This window comes from Arabidopsis lyrata (assembly GCF_000004255.2).
Source record: "Arabidopsis lyrata subsp. lyrata unplaced genomic scaffold ARALYscaffold_8, whole genome shotgun sequence".
Classification (NCBI taxonomy): domain Eukaryota; kingdom Viridiplantae; phylum Streptophyta; class Magnoliopsida; order Brassicales; family Brassicaceae; genus Arabidopsis; species Arabidopsis lyrata.
In genome coordinates, this window is record NW_003302548.1 from 11,258,941 (window position 1) to 11,278,908 (window position 19,968).

General features: G+C 38.7%; 1 protein-coding gene across 1 annotated transcript; it reads right to left on the minus strand.

Moving 5' to 3' along the window:
• Positions 1–406: 406 nt before the first annotated feature.
• On the minus strand, positions 407–7,559 carry LOC9301682 (MMS19 nucleotide excision repair protein homolog). The gene is made up of 20 exons (XM_002865562.2): positions 7,298–7,559; positions 7,166–7,228; positions 7,027–7,081; positions 6,848–6,945; positions 6,594–6,752; positions 6,428–6,487; positions 5,910–6,098; positions 5,760–5,813; positions 5,196–5,282; positions 4,384–5,092; positions 3,841–4,220; positions 3,589–3,662; positions 3,079–3,184; positions 2,145–2,983; positions 1,693–1,768; positions 1,511–1,622; positions 1,206–1,282; positions 1,026–1,106; positions 862–941; positions 407–763 (listed from the first exon to the last, which is right to left on the minus strand). The coding sequence occupies exons 1-20, from the start codon at positions 7,367–7,369 to the stop codon at positions 730–732; spliced, it is 3,405 nt and encodes a 1,134-aa protein (XP_002865608.2). The 5' UTR covers positions 7,370–7,559; the 3' UTR covers positions 407–729.
• Between the last annotated feature and the right edge of the window lie 12,409 nt (positions 7,560–19,968).

Genomic DNA, 19,968 nt, shown 5'->3' on the forward strand with positions numbered 1-19,968 from the left:
AAATAAGTCAATAATTCAGTGGTTACTTAACCATAACAAGTCAAGCCTTTTGCTCATAAATCCTTGTCCATACATTGGCTTGCATCGTTTACTTTTACATCCCAACCAATTTTGATGTTACCATCCTAAGATAATAGAAACCACCGAGAAGAAACAATATAAGTTTCAAATTTTCAATCCTATTCATTGTTTAAAAGAATCACCTTTGAAACAATAGAAAAATGCAACTCCTTCGACTCTTATACAATTTTTTCTTCAAATTTTGTAGTTTTCGTGTCGATATAGAGGCGAGTTGAATTACAAATCAACAAGAAGATCACAAGTTTGTGGAATGGCTTTAAATTTCCAAACGTTGATCAAATGGTCAAAGAAACGTGTCTTTTGCTTTCGTCAAAAAAAAAAAGCATTTCATCAGAATCATGTCTCTAATTGTTCACCAAAACAATCAAAACATAGGAAGTGTTACTCTCAACAAAAGAAACTTGAAATCATTCTCCAATTCCGCATCAAATGAGCCGTCTGGATATTCACCCAAGAATCTTAGAGCATTAACATCAAGGAACAAACACATGGTAAAACCGTACAAGTTAGGAGCTGCTAGCCTGAAGATACATTTTAAAATATTGCTCTGGGAAATAAATATAAATCAAAACACATACAATAGCCATAGAAAAATACTGCATTACTTTGAAGAAGATAACTTGGCTTCGTTAATCTCTGAATTCAACTTCAGAATGGGATATTTGTGGATGTGATTGACGCCCTGATTTTGACAATGATCAGAATCATTTCATACGACAGTGATTAAAAGCCGCAATTACGAGTCACAAAAAGACTATTGATCAATTTCATGTGACTAACCAAGCCTGTCTGCACCTAATCGCTTCTTCCCGAACTCTCCGTTTCGGATCATCGAGTGACTTTTCTATCGCTTGTAAAACCTTAAGTGAAATTTCAAAATTCATGATGAGACGCATTTCTTACTCTATATACTAAAAACATGTGGTTTAGATCTTTTAACTAACCTCTCTTCGGAAAGGATAAATCCTTCTATGCGGCAATTCCAACAGTGCAACGAGACACTGAATCGCTGTTTCTCTAACAACCTGCGTACCATTTAACATGTAAAATATTTCATTAAAAGATCCAAGAATCAATTGCGTTGGAAAAAAGAAGATGCTACTGCAGAGAAAATGATTTGTCACCATTAGATGCGGATATGAAGTAAGCTTGATCAGGCATTCGATGATTATATGTGCATTATCACTGGCAGATTGTTGTCCTGCAAACAGAGCATTTTATTAGTATGCAATAAAAAGAAAATGTTGTTTCTCGGAGAATTTGAATATGAATTGTCTTTTTGAGGCACAACAACCATTTAATCACAATCCCTATTATAGTGGGCGCAAACGAATTCAAATCCTATAAGAATTGTTTGATCTTCAACAAATGACGCGAGATTTTATATAATGCAATAAGCTTCCGTATTCCAGCATCTAACTTTTCTTACCTTTAGTATCAGTAAGCGTTCCAGATAAAACCAGTAATAGACTAAAAACAGTTTCTTTCTCCACAGAGTCTAAGCTTAAGACAGACAAGCCTTCCAGTATCAACGGTTGTAGCTGCACAGACCAATTCTTATAAGAAACAGTTCATAAAGGTACAAAATGCAAAGTATATATCCGGGCTCACCTTTTTGGTATTGTCCAATATGACCGTTACTGGAACATTGGATATAACATGAGCGAGAGCTACATATAACATTGTTCTGAAACCACGAAGAAACCAGTCATCTGAGAATCAAATTTGTTTGTCACAATAAACTGTCACTCGCCTATTTATGATGCGTCCATGAAACTTGGTGCAACAAAGAAGCCTAAACTAGTATGATTTTATGTGCTAGCTACACCTAACCAAAATTAAACTAGCAATCTTCAAGAGGTCTTCTTATTTTTCCAGAAAGGAACACTAAAAAGTTTCTTGTGGGTGCAGTTGCATTCTACGGAAATGACATAGAAGGACTTCATGGTGAAGGCAGAGTACAACACAAGAGCACCAAAGATGCTAATGACCAAACTTTTTTTTTATGAAAGAGCAGTAGAACTATAAAAGAGTAACAATTAATATACTAAAGATATATTTACCTCGATAGTGGAGTCTGGGAATTCATAATCAAAGACTCCAAAATGGGAACTATCGTAGAGAAAAACCGCTGCTTATAGAGTGGTCGTACAACTGCATGAAATTTTCTGTTCAGACACACTTCCGAATCAGACATTAGCGTGGAGAATGCATCTGCTGCATGTTTCATGGCAGAAGGATGCAAAGCATGCCCAGAACAGTTAGTGGATTTTAAGCACTCCACTAGTACCAGCGCTATTTCATTAACTCTTTCATAACCTCGCATGAGTAAACCTTTCCCAATCCATGCTAGTCCTGTTATTGTACGGGTTTGAAGGTCCAGGTAACCACAGTAGCCTAAACATATCTTTGACAAGGTTGTCTCACTTCCAAACATAATTTTAGTAGATTCATTAGAAGAAATCTTTTTTCCCGATGCAAAATCTGCGTGAAATATTACAGCACATGCTTCTTCCAAGGAACAATCCCTTGAGGTATTTGTTCCACCAGAACCCGAGCCCAATTTGTTAACCATTGAACCCAAAGCTTGAGCAGCTGGGATATAACCCTTAAGAAGTGATACCAAAAGCAGATGTACAAGTGATTTCGCATCTGGAATGGATACTGCAGGGGACGCAGCTACGATAACTGATGCAAATAGTGAAAGTATCAATTCATCCCTAGAGGAAAGGTCACGCTGTAGACCCTCTAATGCAACAAAGGTCAAAGGAATAGACTCCATAGCTGGAAGCGTGCTTGATGATACTACACTATAAGCTTTTTGGATTATACTGTTCTGTGAATCTACCAAAGCAATTCCTACAACTTGCCTCATCGTTGTCATCGCTGCCTCAACAAACTCCTGTTGTAGAAGAGGAATTAAATTCATAACATCAACAATAGATAAACCAAATCTACTTCGAAAACAAAGGGTATATAGTTCATCCGAGCACTTACCCTTCCATTAAAATCACAACTGAAAACTCCAGAGGTTTCAATTTGATTCCACATACTGATAGCGAAATGCACCAAGAGTTTCTCGAGACCATCTATCTCAGCCACACTATTTGAGATCAAAACAAAAATACAATGAGTCAAAAGGACTGTTACAAACTGACATGCAAAAGAGGAAAGAAGAATATTGGTCTTGGCAGAAAGAAGGTATAGAGAGAAAGAATCTCCAATCAGATGAAAAACAGTGAAGCCATACACAGCAGCACAAATGTTTTTAAGTTTTCGTCTTCTGAACGATAAAATTTGTAAATGAACAAAAATGGACACAAAGACGTCAAGATCACATCTTTGTTAAGTAATAATGTTTATCATCTCTTCTCCTCACACAAAGTAATCATAGTTATCATCTATATTTTGTAAAGGAATAATAGAAAACCATCGTGTTATTGCATTGCTTGTTGGTTTCCATGTGTTTATTATAACTAACTGTTAGGTCAAGAAAAGTTTGGGTACCTTGGAAGCAATTTGTTGGTCAAACACCCTAGGAGCTGAGAGCAATTGTCAATTGACTTGAAGTTTCCATTGACCTGACAAATGTTTTCCAAATAGTAGTTAGATACAAGGAAGCTCTAGATCCCTTTCTTGTTGGAGATAGAAACATGTTAGCTATAATAGCAAGCTCTCAGCATCGAGCAGGAGATAGAAACTGTTAGCTCAAATATAAGTGAAAACTTTCTGATCTAGAGTCATGGAGGTAACACATACACAGAAATCAGACAAACTGGAACAAAAAGCTTCTTCCAATCCTTGAACCATTTTCTCCACATACTTTGGCCCAGTGGAGCAAACTTCTGAAGTTGCTTCTAATATCATCTGATATGGAAGACCACAATGACTAGAACAGGCCAATGAGACCAAATTGTCGACAACTATACTCATGTAGCTCATAGCCTTGTCACTCTCATGATACTGATCAATAAATGAGCCGATGCAAACCAGTGCTTTCAATGCCAATTCCCACACCACTGTTTTGCCACTCTTGGCTGTGATGATTGATGTTAAGGTCATCAAAATCTTCTCGAATTCGGATCTCGATATAGGAGAAGAGCCGCCCCAAAACATACCCATAGTCAGCAAACCATTTACTGCATTGATTCAGAACAAAAACATTTAGATAATAGGAATAAGAACACCGCAACGTAGAAAGAATTGTAGCGCAAGTTCAGTATTACACTAAAGTAGAGGCAAGAAAAGAGGGCAAGAACATTAAGATGGTAATTTATCTATTAAGTAACCACAAGCATTCACCTCCAAAATATACATCCGTAACAGAATCATCATTAGAGCTGAGTACTGCAGAAGTGAACACCTGGATCAATGGAACTGAGAAGCTTTTCACCATAGACCACCATGATTCCTGTGCATATCCAGGTGTCGGAGAAGATTCCTCGAAACCTAGGATAAGATCTTTTGATGCTGCAAGAAGTTCAATGCAAAGATGAAGACCTCCATGGTAGAGTCTGGTAGAGACCGTAGAGTTTCCGTTTTGAACAACATCGCCAGTAGAAGTTTTCTCTACAATCCCTAGACTATTCATAAGGCGGAAGAAAATGGCTTGAAAGATTATATTGCAGGACTGAACCGAAGCTTTGGCAGAAACAGACAGTATCTGACTGATAACAAGAACCTCCAGTTTGCTTGTGTCAGGCATTTCTTTATACTCAGAGTATCTAGAGATGGTATCAAAGACCATGTTTATGCCTATATCATCAACAACAAAACCTAAAAACGATATATCTTGCTTAACAAGCCTCTGAAGAAGACTAACAGCTTCTCTGTGGATCTCATTCATTTCAAACCCTGGACTACTGAGGGATTCTGGAGCAAATGACAAATTTGTCCCCGTGGAAGAATAAAATGTATCTTTCAAAGCAGACCAAAGACCTCCATAGTGCTTCTTCATTCTGTCTACTCCATATTTCATAGCGCAATCTTTCAAACATTTCAAAGAATCAACCTAGACAGATTTGAGTGGAACAAAAATAACTACACTTGTCCAACATTCGGAGTGGAATATAATCTAGATGTATTTGAACAGAAAACTACAGGTTAACACACACCTTTGCGACTGGTAGAGAAGAAGAAAGCTTTTCAAGAAGCAAAGGAATAGCATACGGTTCAAAAAAAGGTGTTGAAGAGATCGCCAGCTGCAAAATTGAGTGAAGTACATCAGTGAATTCAACATAATGTAATACATTTATGTATATAAACCTAATACCTTTTCCCCCATGCTTGAAACAGTAAGCCATACTTAGTTTAGAAAACTAAAATTAATATTTCCATCTTCAAACCAGCATAGTTTGGAAAAGGAGACAGATTTTTACGATTCAGATTTACAGAAAATCAAGTTATCTGTACCCTCAAAGCAGAGAAGCATATAAATACCAGAGAGACAGGCCAAGTCACTGTACTTTGCCTTACAGCTTTCAAAGAATGGACATGGGATGCAAAATATCTTCTTCTGTCAAATGTTCATACCATTTTCTAAGGGTCTAAAACATTTCTTGTTAAGAACTCCTAACTAGAATGATCAACTGATATTTAACCTTCAGAACCTAAACCGTTGAGCCACAATAAGACAGTAAGAACTTTATGCAAATCAAGAATATTGACAAAATACTCACCAATAGTCCCCTTGAGAGGTCCTCTCTTCTAATATTAGCTTCATCATCTTTTGTCTAAAAAACCCAAAAAGAGCACAGTAAACAGTTTAGTGAAAGAAAGAGAAACCCATCTATATAGCACATCATAAAAATGATAGGCTTTAAACTCACATGCGTAAAATGAAGAGGGAAGTAGCAACCAATAACTTCAAAAAGATCAGATGCATCAGAAGCGAGTGGACCAGAAGGACTGGGGAACAATTGAGCCAAAAGCTCTATTAGATGAAAAACTATCATTAAACATTGAGGGTCTTTTTCTCCATCGATGGCTTCACATGTAGCATAAACAAGTAGATTGCCCTACGAAATGGTCATTTAGTCAATAGGATGAGAAGAAAGTGAGGAAAGTCCCCGAGTAGATATAAACAAGGAAGAAGACAGAAGCAGAAAACTAAAGGACGTTGAGTGCCTTTTGTTTGTTATACTAATCAAATTAAGAGAACTAGGATAACCTGAACATGAATCTTTTGACCAGCTGAGAGCACATATTACATATTTGCATAAATAAATAATTATTTGTATAATTGTATTCCCACATATTTACAGATTTCCAAGAAAACATTCCTCACACAGTAGATAGAATTTTTAATTCTGAACTACATATCGATATGCAGAGAGCATTAGCATACCATAGTCGCAATAGCTTCAGAGTGTTGTTGTAAAAGGCACTCCAGAAGTTCAAAACCGAGCTGCAAAGTCATTTAGCAGAAGATAATGTAATCATTCAAGAAAATAACATCCAATGTAGAACACAGTCATTTAGATAACAGAATACTACTAGTAACCGCTTCATACCTTGCGCTCATGCAGTGCTAAAGCTTGCACTTGCACATTCTGTATCATTGACTTCGCCATAGCTTGTGCATCGATATCAGTAACGACACCAGCTACATCTTTCCTCTTCATTAGAGCCAAACAACCAACAAGTGCCCCATGCACCGCTCTCCAATCTGCCTGATTCAAGTACAACAATCGTTTCATTTCTATATTAAAAATTTGAATAGACACATTGGAATTGATATAATCAAACGACAAAGTATCAAAATTACCAGCTTTTCGGTAAAGAATCCAACGAGAGTATGCACAATTGTATCGTTCAACGGCTTTGCTTTCAAACAATCGAGAATCTCCGCAAGCAGGAGAATACCTATAAACACTCCAATGTCCAATTCCGTTAAGATTAAGAGACATATAAACTCATTAAACTAAGCCAGTAAAATCGCAATACCTCGTGCTCGAACAACGTTATCAGTTGTCGTCAAATACATCTCCATCTCTCTAACCTACACATTAGCAATACATAAATCAACAACACAAACAAAGCCTATGGAAGATTCAGAAGTTGACAAGTGAGTAGAAATTGTTACCAATTGGTTAATAGACAAAGAATCATTCTCCAAAGAAGAAGCAATCGCTTTAAGACTATCATCCTGAAAACAAAATCAAACTTGGTGAATCCATGAAACTGTTGTTCTATGTCAAAATCGATCAATAAGTACCTGTTGAGTTGGGGAACGAGTAATGTCAACAAAAGTTTCGAGATATTGAGTGAGCTGATTTGGTTCTACCATCGTCGCACGCAGATTTTGAAGATACAGTGAATGTGTTTTAGGGTTTTTGATTCCTGAGGAGAGAGCTTCGCGAGTTCCGACGGGAAAGAGGAAGAGAGGACAAAAAGAAAAGAGCCGCCAAAGGCAATGTGAGGAGAAGGAAACAGAGTGGTATTTCTGTAATTTAGTTGGATAATAGAGTCTTTTTTCGTAACCAAAATTACTTTATATTTTCAACTTTTGGGCTTCTGATTATTTGGGCAGTTAATCGATTTCGTGTTGTTGGACCTAAACTTTTAAATTTGTATGATCTTATACAATTCAACTAGGATATGATCCGCTGTAATTTTTTTTTGTTACAAACTAATTTAAATCCTATACGGGGAGTATAATTTATAATTATCATTTAATAACTTTCCCCTTTGTAAGTTATTACATTAGAATGTCATTACAGAAAAAATATAAAGAATAAATTAATTTAGCTCATTAAGGATAAACAAGTCAAATACTAATTTATAAAATTTAATTAATTTAATTATTAAAAACGAAAATATATTATTATGTTAAAAAAAAAAGAATGACCAATCAAAATAAATATATAAGATTTGATATCTAACTTACCATATTAATTTGTTATTAATCATTATACTTCACCTCTAATCTTTATATGATTCTATTTTTATGAAACAAATAAATCATCATATCATCCATATAACAAAAAAAAAGTAAATTTTTTCTGCATATGCTAAAATTTGAATTTTTAAAAACGAATATAAATTGTTAAATCTATGAAGAAAAAAATTTAATGGTTCAAAAATTCACATTTGAGTAATATATTTTTTTTAACCAAAAATAAGTTCAACAAAAATTTCGACTGAATAACGGGTCAGAATTTGAATATTTATATTTAATTTCATACATTTATTTTTTGAAATTAATTATTTTATATACTACAATAAGATTTTTAAATATTTTAATTTGCAACATATAAAATTAATTTTACTAGATATTTTTCAAGAATATCATCAATATTTAAAGAATATCATCAATGAATACTCTAATTTGATTTTTTTAAAACAAGTATTTATAATAGGCAGTGGGTTAAATATAATATATTATTTTAACAAATGAGTTATGATCCTTATAACTGTTTGAATATTTCTATTTAATTTCATATAATTCTTTTTGAAATTCATAATTTTATATACTACAAGAAATATTTTTAAAGATTTTAATTTGGAACATTTAAAAATAGTTTAATTAAATGTTTTTATGAATATCATAAATATTTAATAGATTAAAAGGATAAAAAAATATATATATATATATATATATAAATACTTTAATTTGATTTTCTAAAAAGATATATTTAAAATAGTTATAGTAGGCGGAGGGTTAAATGTAATATATTATATGATATAAAATTATGATCCTTATAATAGACGTAATGTTAAGATTATATGATCAGATATATTAAATAAGGTTGACACCACAAAATATTTGAAAATTTGATTGTGCAAGCAATTTTGGAAATAACGAATAATAGATTGTGCACGCAATATTTTTATTAGGATTCTAAAATAAAAATATAGACTCCACGCACAGGTTAAATTTGGTATATTATATACTAAATATATGTTCATAACATAGTCGATTATGCGAATAATTTGTAAATGTCGTAGTTACCTCAAACAAATCTCTATTTCAACAACCAAAGAATTAGATATTGAAAAAAGAATTTCCTAAATTAATTCAAAACAATAGCTAACTTTATTAATTAATTAAAAATAATCTACATTTTAGAAGTTATTCATTTATAATATTTTGATTTTTGATCTAACTGAATTATATGCAATTAACTCATTGTTCGAACTATATTAATTTATTAACTCATTGTTCGGACCATATTAATTTATTAAAATAATTTTATTTTCTGTTTCCATATCTTAAAAAAATATATCCATAATTGAGTATAATTAAAAAAAGAAAATATATTCATTCTAATATTATATATAGGGACTGACAAAAATCTAATTATATATTTTCAATTACTATTATAATATATCATAACTTTATTCTAAAATATATAATATATAAATTTTGTAATAAATAAAATTTAACCCGTACTGTAGTACGGGTGATGATCTAGTTATAGGTTGTATTTGTTTTGGTAATATCGTTTGTTTTGTTTAGTGTTGAAAATTGGATAATTGTATTTTGATTCTTAATTCTAGGATTTCACCCGTGGTATACTGTCTCGTATTGATATAGATCCAAACCCGTCCCACCATATAACCTCGTCCCGTGAATACAACATTCCGGACAATGGCGACGACTCATCGGATTCCGACTTCGACTCCTAGGACGACGGCCTCATAATCGACACTTAGACAAACGGCAACTGCGAGTTTCACTTCACACGATTACTAGGTCATTTAAACCCAGATAGAAAATTGTGAAAAACTGTTTCTCAAATAAGAGACACATGACATATATTATTAACATGTATCACTTCCCACGATTTTCACATAAATTTTTACACAATTTCTATATATATCAATATATATGTTAATTGGATCGATTTAAAGTATCACTTCACAAGATTTCATATATATGTTAATTGGATCGATTTAAATTAAGCTTAATTGAAGTTTATATCTGTTGACATGATTTGTCCGTCCTTGACATGATGTCCACGACATAGGTTTTCTGCTTTGTGTTTGCATATTTTGCGTTTCGTGTTTCGCGCCACACATTTGTCGTGCGGAGGAATATTGGAGATAACTTGGAGAGCAAGATGTGTGTCTTGCATACCTAGTACTTTGGGTTATGAAAGCCCATCTATAAAGTGAAGTCCGTGAACCCGAAAAAAAGTTATGGAGATCTCGATATATTGTCCTATCATATTTACTTTCTTTGTTTAGAAAAGTTTACATTATGTGATTGTTAGCATTATGTTAATGTTTTCATAATATATATATATATATATATATATATATATATATATATATATATATTGTGTGTCTCATATCAGACACAGCTCAATAAACTATTTAATTTTTTTATTCTTTTCTTCTTTTTTATGTTTGGTTAATTTAATAACTTGTTGAAGTATATATACATTTGCATAACCTCACAATATTTATATCGATGATAGTAACTAATGAACTGTATTTTATTACTTCATCATTCATAAAAAATGAAGAAAAAAATAAATCTGCCAAAATATGTGTCATATATGTACATATGATGTTATTTTGTGAGAGAACTCACATGTTAGTATTTATTTTGAACATTACTTGGATTTGCATGAATTAATTGTGTGATATATGAAAAAATGTTGTAAGATTATATTATTACCTTTTTCTATATATTTTTTTTTTGAGTAGTGAGTTCACATGTTAACATGTCAGCTCCATTGACTTTGCATAAATGATTTGAAAAAGACACCCAATATTCAGAAACATGCAACTAAAAAAAGTTAATTTGTTGAGAAATACATATATCTAGATTTCAATGGAAACTCTAGTTAGAAAATAGTAAGATAACGAATGGATGGTAGGGTGTCGTAAATTCACTTTTTTATATTTCTAAATTTAATTCTTGTTTTTCTATTTTACTTTAATTTACTTGAATGGACGTTGAGTGTTCGTAATTGCTATATAAAGGCGTGCTTTGCCAATCTAGACTTTAAGCTTCTATCACAAAGATAACACAAGAAAAAAACAAATCTCAGAAATGTCACCTCTCTTACTACTAGCTGTGTTTTACAACGGCGATGAAGATGTCTCGCATAATCATCCACATGAATACAACATGCCGAACAACGGCGACGACTCATTGGACGATGACTCCGACTCTGAGGACGACGGCCACATTAACGACACATTGATAAACTGCAACCGCGAGTTTCACTTCACACGATTACCAGGTTATTTAAAGTTTTAAACCCTGGGAGAAAATTGTGAGAAACTGTTTCTCAAATAAGAGACACATGTCATATATTATTAACAGGTATCACTTCACACGATTTTCACACAAATTTTCACACAATTTCTCTTATATATATATATATATATATATATATATATATATATATATATATATATGAATTGGATCAATTTAAAGTATCAGTTCACAAGATTTCATATACATGTTAATTGGATCGATTAAAATTAATCTTAATTGAAGTTCATATATGTTGACATGATTTATCCATCCTTACATGATGTCCACGACATAGGTTTTCTGCTTTGTGTTTGAATATTTTGCGTTTTGCATTCGCGTCACATATTTGTCGTGCGGGAGAATATTGGAGATAACTTGGAGAGCAAGATGTGTATCTTGCAAACCAAGTACTTTGGGCTATGAAAGCCCATCTATGAAGTGAAATCCGCGAACCCAAAAAACAATTATGTAGATCTCGATATATTGTCATAGCATATTTACTTTCTGTGTTTAGAAAAGTTTACATTATGTGAGTTTTAGCATTATGTTAATGTTTTCACAATATATATATATATAATATATATATATATATATATATATATATTGTGTATCTCCTATCAAACACAACTTAATAAACTATTTAATATTTTTATATTTTTCTTCTTTTTTTATTTTTGGTTGATTTAATAACTTGTTGAAGTATGTATACATTTGCATAATCTCACAACATTCATATCGATGATAATAACTAATGGGCTATATTTTATTACTTCATCATTCATAAAAAATGAAGAAAAATTAAAACCTGCCAAAATATGTGTCATATATGTACATATGATGTCATTTTGTGAGAAAATTCACATGTTAGTATTCATTTTGAACATTACTTATCTTTACATGAATCAATTCTGTGATATGTGAAAAAATGTTGTAAGATTATATTATTACCTTTTTCAATATATTTTTTTTGGAGTAGTGAGCTCACATGTTAACATGCCTTCCTAATACGAGTGACAACCTCATCAGTAAAAGCAGTCATGTTAGCATAGTCCATACCATGAACATGCATCTAAAAAAACTTTGCGGATACCGGGCCACAAACTCCATCACTTTTGTTGTCGTATAATCTGGTAGTACGACTACAAGTGAAAGGCTCAGTCGTGAGGTGGGTAATCAGAGAAAGGCTGCAAAATCTTTTGAGTAGCCAAGAAAACTATCAATAATTGGTGTCATCAGAAAAGCAATAGCTTCGTCCAGAGTTGAGGAAATAAAGGGGTCTAGGAATTCTACGGTGTGTTGCTTGAGAAATTCAGATTTCATGTGAATTCAAGTGGATTATCTTGTTACAAATAACTATTGGGGTCAGATTTCACCCATCCTTTGAGACCGAGCCAAACTTCAATACCTCGGGTTATCCTGCTAATCAGCTCGGGGTACCCTGCCAGTCAACTCGGGTACCCTGCCAGTCAATCTGCCAGTCAGCTCGGGTACCCTGCCAGTCAGCTCGGGTACCCTGCCAGTCAGTCTGCCAGACAGCTCGGGTATCCTGCCAGTCAGTCTGCCAGTCAGCTCGGATACCCTGTCAGTCAGCTCGGATACCTTGCCAGTCAGCTCGGGTACCCTGCCAGTCAGTCTGCCAGTCAGCTCGGGTAACCTGCCAGTCAGTCTGCCAGCCAGCTTGGGGTACACAGTCAGCTCGGGGTACACTGCCGAGCCTTATACTGCAGTTACCCCGAGGCAAAGTCTCGGTGCTACCCGAGGCTCAGTGCTACCCGAGGTAAAGTCTCAGTGCTACCCGAGGTGAAATGTGTACTGTTCTCGAGGCGAAATCTGCAAAGTCACCCGAGGCGAAGTCTTCAGTTTCACCCGAGGTGAAGTCATCAGAGTCACCTGAGGTGAAGTCTTCAGAGTGACCCGAGGCGAAGTCGGCAAAGTCACCCGAGGCGAAGTCATCAGAGTCACCCGAGGTGAAATCTTCAGAGTCACCCGAGGTGAAATCTTCAAAGTCACCCGAGGCAAAGACTTGGTTAAACATTCACTTCCATAGTATCACTTCCGAATAGAACGGTATCATTTCCGAAAAAGAAGGATCATTTCCGAGATACTCGGAAATGATAAGGAATAATCTTGAAGGATCTTTGCAAATCAGGAAATCTTCCAAAAGCCTCCGAAGAATAAGGAAAGTATCCTTATCCGCAATATTCTAAGCCGACTCCGAGGAAAATGGAAATCTTCCGAGAATATCGGTGGAGAGGCGGTTTACTATCCCTATATAAAGCGACTCAAGGCTCTCACAGAAGGGGAAGCAATATCGCTCTAGAATTTACACTACGCAAAGCTCTCATAGCACAAACATCTTTTCTTTTACGATCAAACTCTTGTACGATCAAAACTACTCTTTTCATCAATAAGATCAAGAACACCATCTTTGGTTACAATTGTTTCTGTTGTTCTTTGAGAATTCACATTTATCGTATCCCTAAATTAAAACCCTAGACAAATCTCGATTGTGTTAGTTTTGACTTCCACAGTTTGGCGCCGTCTGTGGGGATACTTTAGAATTCTCTTACCCTAAGACGCAGAACTCGATTACCAAAAAGGACGATGAACGAAGACGGTCGTCAGACACCACCAGCTGGAGGAGGGAACCCGGACCCTCCGAACCCTCAGAATCCTCAAGCCGATCCGACAATCATAGCGACTCTAGCCGAACTGAAAGACCTGATGGTTAAATTCCAGAAGAAAGCTGATGACCAAGAGAAAGCTAACAAGACCTTGGCACAGCGAATCGACGAAATCACAACCCGTGGGCAACAAAAAACCACGCGTTTCCAGACTCGGCCGCCACGAGCTCGGAGGGACTTGCCTGGCATCAACCCAACAAGACTCACGTTCGCGACACCAACCGACAACACCAGAGTCGCAACCCGAGCCGACCCTGTCTGACGCGAGAACCAAGATGATCCCACCAAACCAGACGCAGTGGACGTGACGGACGAGCCAGATGATTTGCAAGACGAGCGCACCCGAGCCGGAGCTAACTCCGCCGAGCGAACGGACCTTACTAACGACGAAGAAACTGAGGAAAACATAAGGTGGGCCGAAGAATCCGAAAGAGAAGACGAGCTAAGCAAGATCCGAGCCTCCCTAGCCAAGGCGGAAGCTGATATGAAGCTCGTCAAAACCCAGATACATAGCGTTTCATCCTCCGCACCGAACATCGACCGAATTTTGGAAGAATCTCGGAATACGCCTTTCACCAAAAGAATTTCCGAAACGACGATGTCCAATCTGGGAAAGTTCAAAATCGACTCTTACAACGGATCAACCGACCCGAAGTGCCACATTAAATCGTTCGTGATATCTGTGGCCCGAGCCAGGTTTAAGCCCGGGGAGAAGGATGCTGGTCTATGCTTACTATTCGTGGAACACCTCAAGGGACCCGCATTAGAGTGGTTTTCAAGATTGGAACGAAACTCGATTGATAGTTTCAACGAGCTGTCGACACTTTTCCTCAAGCAATACTCCGTGCTCATCGACCCCGGAACCTCCGACGCGGATCTATGGTCTCTGTCTCAACAGCCCACCGAGCCGTTAAGAGATTTCCTCACAACCTTCAAATCGACGCTAGCCAAGGTCGAAGGAATTACAGATGTAGCCGCTCTTTCGGCTTTGAAGAAAGCTCTCTGGTACAAGTCAGAATTTAGGAAAGAGTTGAACCTGTCTAAACCAACAACAATTCGCGACTCGCTGAACCGAGCCTCGGATTTCGTCGCCCACGAAGAAGAAATGGAGCTACTAGCGAAGAGACACGAGGCGATAAAACAAGCATCTCGAACCGAGAAAGCCCAAACAGGACCGCTGAGCCAGAAGAAGCCGAATCCGAATGAAATGTACACACACCACGAGGGGCACATTTTCTCAGGAGCCCACAACTATCAAGTCGACGTAGGCCGAGGCCAAGGCCGTGGGCGAGGAAGAGATTCATTCACTTGGACAAGAAGTCAACCCCCAGGTGACGAAAAAGAATACTGCGAGCATCACAAGACCTTCGGGCATCACACTTCCAGATGCAGGAACCTCGGAGCAATATTAGCGGCCAAATTTCTAGTCTGAGAGTTTGGGACGAACATAACCCTCAAAGACCTACAGCCAGAACAAGTTCAGCCCGAACAGGTGGACACAGCAAGGGGTCCCGAGCCAAGGGAGCCAGAGGCTCCGAAGAGAATCCGGGGAACACCCAACGAGGAGCATGACGGAACACGACAAAGAATCCACACGATAATGGGAGGATCAGCGTTTTGCCCCGACACCGTAGCCGCGATCAAAGCCTATCAGAGACGAGCCGAAGCACCCAGCAACTGGTTAAGGCCATTCGACCAACCTAACGATGTAATCATGTTCGAAGAAAGTGAGACAAATGGGCTCGACAGGCCTCATAACGACCCTCTGGTCATCACGCTTGCCATCGGAGATCACGACGTATCAAGGGTGTTGATCGACACCGGCAGCACTATTGACGTAATTTTCTGCGAGACGCTTCGGCAAATAAACATCAGCATGTCGCAAGTAAACCAGACTCCGAGGCCAGTACTTGGATTCTCTGGAGAAACCCTAATGACACTCGGAACTATTCAGATGCCAGTCCAGGCCAGTGGAATAACGAAGATAGTTGATTTCTCTATCACAGATCAGCCGACCATCTACAACGCCATTATGGGCACCCCATGGTTAAACCTAATGCGAGCTGTCTCCTCGACATACCATCTCTGCTTGAAATTCCTGACGCCTAACGGTGTGAAAACGATATGGGGAAGCCAAAAGAATTCCAGGATGTGCTTCATGGCAGCACATAAACTTCGAAACCTCTTCGCCGAATCTAAAGTCGAGGTCAATCATAAAAAGGCGAAGATTGGCCGAAGCAAGGATAAGTACCTCGCGGAAAGGAAGGCGGCCGTAGAGAAGAAAGCTTTGGAGGCCGTTCTCGGAACTCTTGCTCCTCCCAAAGCGACTGATGAGCCTGAGGTGGAGATGACGAATCCTAGCCCCATTGCCGTCACAACCGGTCCCGAGGAGGCCGAGACTATCTCAGTTGTGGAAACACCTCAGGAAATACTACCGCTAAAAACTTAAGGTACGCATAAACTTGAACTACGAGGTGGCTTGATCCCTAATAAGGGTACGTAGGCAGCTCGTCCTCGGACGAGTTCAGCTACCCCCCTAATTAAAAAAGGAGGGAGTGGGGTCCGTATACACATACTCCAACTCAAATTTTTAACAAATTTTGCCTCTAAATTTATACTTCGGGTTTTTATCTGATCAAATCCACCTCGGTCTTTACCCCGAAACTCGCCTCGGGAAATCAACACGGTCTAAACTCCGTTCGGTTCGTTTGGGCGATGGCCACGCCCGCGAAGTAAATTCATCTACACCTCCACGGTTACAGCGCGCTATATAAGCATTTGAGACAATCTGGTCGAAGATATCCGACCAAAGATGAAATTGTCTTCAGAAACACTAGTAAAATCTTAACACTGGTGCCCCAGTTCGCTTCTAAGCACTGGTTATCGATTGAATCGAATCGGGTCGCGACCGTGAACGTTCAAATCTTTCTGCTAAAACCCAGTTTATCTTAACACTGGTATCTATCTTTCGCTCCGGCTACATAATTCTTTTTTACTTAGGACAAAAAGATGTTTCGATACGGAAACTATTCAAAATCATTGTATTCTCTTCGAAGACAAGGATCTTTGAAAATAGCGTTTGTATTTACTTTGCAAAAATACAACGACAAAGTCATCCATGCACAATCTTACACTACAACCAAAAAAGAAGAAAAAGGACGGTTCTAAGAGTGCCGCCTCAGGTTCACTGGCGACTCAAAGCAGAAGTTAACAGCTCGGTCTGCTCGTTCATGAAGCTCGTTACACTTGATCCCTAAGTCGGTGACACCTACTTCAACTGCGTTGCCTTTAATCGATCTATTTCCGAGGTTTTCGTGGACAGAGTCCGGAGACCCTGGGAAAACCTTCAGATCCTCCTGTAGCTCAAGAACCAAGTCTGATGTATTCAGCCTCAGCATCGGCGTACTCCGCTTTTCCACTTCAACACTTCTTCCCATTCTCAATCTTCTTGCTGTTCTCCAGCTCGGCGATCAACTCATCATTGGCTTTCTCCTGCATAAAGTACATGTAACGGTCGCACACTTGGTCGAATAGAGCGACTTTCGCCATGGACGCCATGACTTCCTCGGTAAATTCGGCGGCGACCTCCCTCTTGGCGGCCTTCTTCGCACAAGCCACCTCATTATCCCAAAGAGATGTGAACCGTCAGGGATGAAGCACCGGGAATGGTAAACGGCTCAGTCAGCCTGTTCATGAAGCTCGTCACACTTGCTCCCCAAGTCAACGAGCTGGGGGGCTAACTGTTGGGGTCGGATTTCACCCATCCTTTGAGACCGAGCCAAACTTCAACACCTCGGGTTATCCTGCTAATCAGCTCGGGGTACCCTGCCAGTCAACTCGGGTACCCTGCCAGTCAATCTGCCAGTCAGCTCGGGTACCCTGCCAGTCAGCTCGGGTACCTTGCCAGTCAGTCTGCCAGTCAGCTCGGGTATCCTGCCAGTCAGTCTGCCAGTCAGCTCGGATACCCTGTCAGTCAGCTCGGATACCCTGTCAGTCAGCTCGGATACCCTGCCAGTCAGCTCGGGTACCCTGCCAGTCAGTCTGCCAGTCAGTCTGCCAGCCAGCTTGGGGTACACAGTCAGCTCGGGGTACACTGCCGAGCCTTATACTGCAGTTACCCCGAGGCAAAGTCTCGGTGCTACCCGAGGCTCAGTGCTACCCGAGGCAAAGTCTCAGTGCTACCCGAGGTGAAATGTGTATTGTTCCCGAGGCGAAATCTGCAAAGTCACCCGAGGCGAAATCTGCAAAGTCACCCGAGGCGAAGTCTTCAGTTTCACCCGAGGTGAAGTCATCAGAGTCACCTAAGGTGAAGTCTTCAAAGTGACCCGAGGCGAAGTCGGCAAAGTCACCCGAGGCGAAGTCATCAGAGTCACCCGAGGTGAAATCTTCAGAGTCACCCGAGGTGAAATTTTCAGAGTCACCCGAGGCAAAGACTTGGTTACCCGAGGCAAAGACTTGGTTAAACATTCACTTCCATAGTATCACTTCCGCATAGAACGGCATCATTTCCGAAAAAGAAGGATCATTTCCGATATACTCGGAAATGATAAGGAATATTCTTGAAGGATCTTTGCAAATCAAGAAATCTTCCAAAAGCCTCCGAAGAATAAGGAAAGTATCCTTATCCGCAATATTCTAAGCCGACTCCGAGGAAAATGGAAATCTTCCGAGAATATCGGTGGAGAGGCGGTTTACTATCCCTATATAAAGCGACTCAAGGCTCTCACAGAAGGGGAAGCAATATCGCTCTAGAATTTACACTACGCAAAGCTCTCATAGCACAAACATCTTTTCTTTTACGATCAAACTCTTGTACGATCAAAACTACTCTTTTCATCAATAAGATCAAGAACACCATCTTTGCTTACAATTGTTTCTGTTGTTCTTTGAGAATTCACATTTATCGTATCCCTAAATTAAAACCCTAGACAAATCTCGATTGTGTTAGTTTCGACTTCCACAATAACTTGATTGATGAACCCCAGTCATAGTTTTTCTTGTCCTCACATTTCATGAAATCTACATAGTGGGTGGACACAAGACTTGCAAACCAAGTATCAATGATGACAACACGTTTTAAAAAGTTTATGCCATCTCACCAGCATTCCCGTTGTAACACACCGGTTTGAGGAATATGGTAGTGTATGCGGAAAGGTTTAAAAGGATTGATTTGGCTACCTATGTCACTAAAGTGCACTTATCTTCTCGGTCAACTGTCCTGAGAGAACTCCACAGTTAAGCGTGGTTGTCGGAACAGTGTGAGTGAGGACAAAACACAGGGAAAGATCATGTGGTGATTTGTAGGGTCGGTAAACAAGTCTTTAAAACCTCCCAGACGTAGCGGACCGGCCGTCGGACAGGAGTGGGCCTGTGGGTCCGAGAGAGGACATGGGGCCCACTGGTAGGGACGGTCGGGGCATTACAAGTGGTATCAGAGCCGAACCCAGCCGAGTATGGAGTCAAGAAGGCTCACACCGTAGGGGTGACGGTCTTGGTGCGCAACGAGGACGTTGCGATCAATTAGTGGGGGTGAGTTGTAACACCCTGGTTTCAGGAATATTGTGGTGCATGCGGAGAGGTTTAAAAGGATTGATTTAGCAACCTATGTCACCAAAGTACACTTATCTTTTCGGTCAACTGTCCTGAGAGAACTCCACAGTTAAGCGTGTTTGGGTTGGAGTAGTTTCAGAGGATGGGTGACCTTCCGGGAAGTGATTTTCGGAACTGTGTGAGTGAGGACAAAACACAGGGAAAAGATCATGTGGTGATTTGTAGGATCGATAAACAAGTCTTTAAAACCTCCCGGACGTAGCGGACCGGCCGTCGGAGAGGAGTGCGGCCGTGGATCCGAGAGAGAACGTGGGGCCCACTGGTAAGGACGGTTAGGGCGTTACACCTGTGATGAGCTGCATATGCTGTTTCATATAATATTACAAATTTATGAAGTGCAAAAAAATTATGCAAGGGTGGCGAGCCATAAAGGAAGCA

Excerpts from the sequence above, each read along its gene's own strand:
- LOC9301682 (XM_002865562.2), bottom strand. The coding sequence starts at position 7,369 with ATGGTAGAACCAAATCAGCTCACTCAATATCTCGAAACTTTTGTTGAC. Across the intron at positions 5,093-5,195 it reads CTTCTCTACCAGTCGCAAAG|GTTGATTCTTTGAAATGTTT; the intron begins GTGTGTGTTAAC and ends AAATCTGTCTAG. Across the intron at positions 1,283-1,510 it reads AACGCTTACTGATACTAAAG|GACAACAATCTGCCAGTGAT; the intron begins GTAAGAAAAGTT and ends CTCTGTTTGCAG.